General features: G+C 40.6%; 1 protein-coding gene across 13 annotated transcripts in view; it reads left to right on the top strand.

Annotated features, from left to right (window-relative positions):
• The window catches only part of tns1b (tensin 1b), a 167,897-nt gene that overhangs the window by 113,329 nt on the left and 53,562 nt on the right, over window positions 1-1,006 (top strand). For 11 of the 13 annotated variants that reach the window (XM_036209791.1, XM_036209787.1, XM_036209785.1 and 8 more), the window contains one exon: window positions 935-976. The exons of the other annotated variants lie outside the window; for them this stretch is intronic. In XM_036209791.1, coding sequence (XP_036065684.1) covers window positions 935-976 — 42 coding nt within the window. The remainder of the gene's footprint in view (window positions 1-934; window positions 977-1,006) is intronic. 13 annotated transcript variants of the gene reach the window in all.

The following is a 1,006-nucleotide window of genomic DNA, read 5'->3' as shown; positions in this document are numbered from 1 at the left end:
GAAGATAGCAGGAGGTGAATAAGTTTACAGACTTTAGGTGTTGGACTGAGTCATTTGCCAAACATTCTTGGATGATGTGGCTGTTTTAGGGTGTGTGGAGGCATTGGTGGTGGTGGTACAGAGACCTGATTGATTGCTTTGGGAAGTGGTGGGGGAGAACCATCTGTGGGATAGACCAGGGAGGTGGAATTCTACTAATTGTTAAGTTTTAGTGTTCAGAATTCAGTGGGTGGCATTGGGCATTATCCTTTGAGTGTATGCATCTCTACAGCATACATAGCTAAAGTGAAATACATTTCCATTTACAACTTCATAGTATGCAATCTTGTCTTCAAGAAGTAGAAGACATCTGCATCATTTTTGAGATGCTTTATTGACATTTCTTGCATAGTATGTTTGCGTAAATCACTCTGAGGTTGGCTTAGCTCACACAAGTTCACACTGTGACATTTCAATATGCTTCTGACATTACTCATGCACTTTACATCACATTCTTGCTTGCCCATATATTATTTGTTTCTGTTTCGTCCACCATAAATATCCATCCAGCCCAGTGTTGTTCATATTTTTTCACTCCTCCCTACTTCTTCAAGCTCTACCATTTCCTTGTTTGATCTTCCTCTGAGTCTTCCCCCCTCTCTCTCGATAGCTGTATATGGCAGTAAAAAGGAGGTCAATGACTGGACCCTTCGGTCTTGGCTAATGGAAGCAGACTTCTCTCTTTGTGTAAATATTTGCAACAAGGGAATATAGATAATCCCACGCATCCAAGGTGGAGTCCTGCTCTACTCTGGGCCACATTAGGGCAAAGAATGGAGCGGAGAGTTGTTTTACAAGATATTAAGAGATGCTACAGTATATGAACACAATATAAAGACAAAGTTTGTATGGATACTAATGATTCTACTTGTTGTTGTGTTTTTGTTTTCATCAGGCACCTAGCAGCGACCTCTCTCTGAAACATGTTGACACAATGGTGAGTTTCTATCAATTTACTTTTTCCCCA

The sequence above is a fragment of the Oryzias melastigma genome, linkage group LG21 (assembly GCF_002922805.2).
Source record: "Oryzias melastigma strain HK-1 linkage group LG21, ASM292280v2, whole genome shotgun sequence".
NCBI lineage: Eukaryota > Metazoa > Chordata > Actinopteri > Beloniformes > Adrianichthyidae > Oryzias > Oryzias melastigma.
Note: the sequence above shows the minus strand (reverse complement) of the source record. Positions and strands in the feature narration are given on the sequence as shown.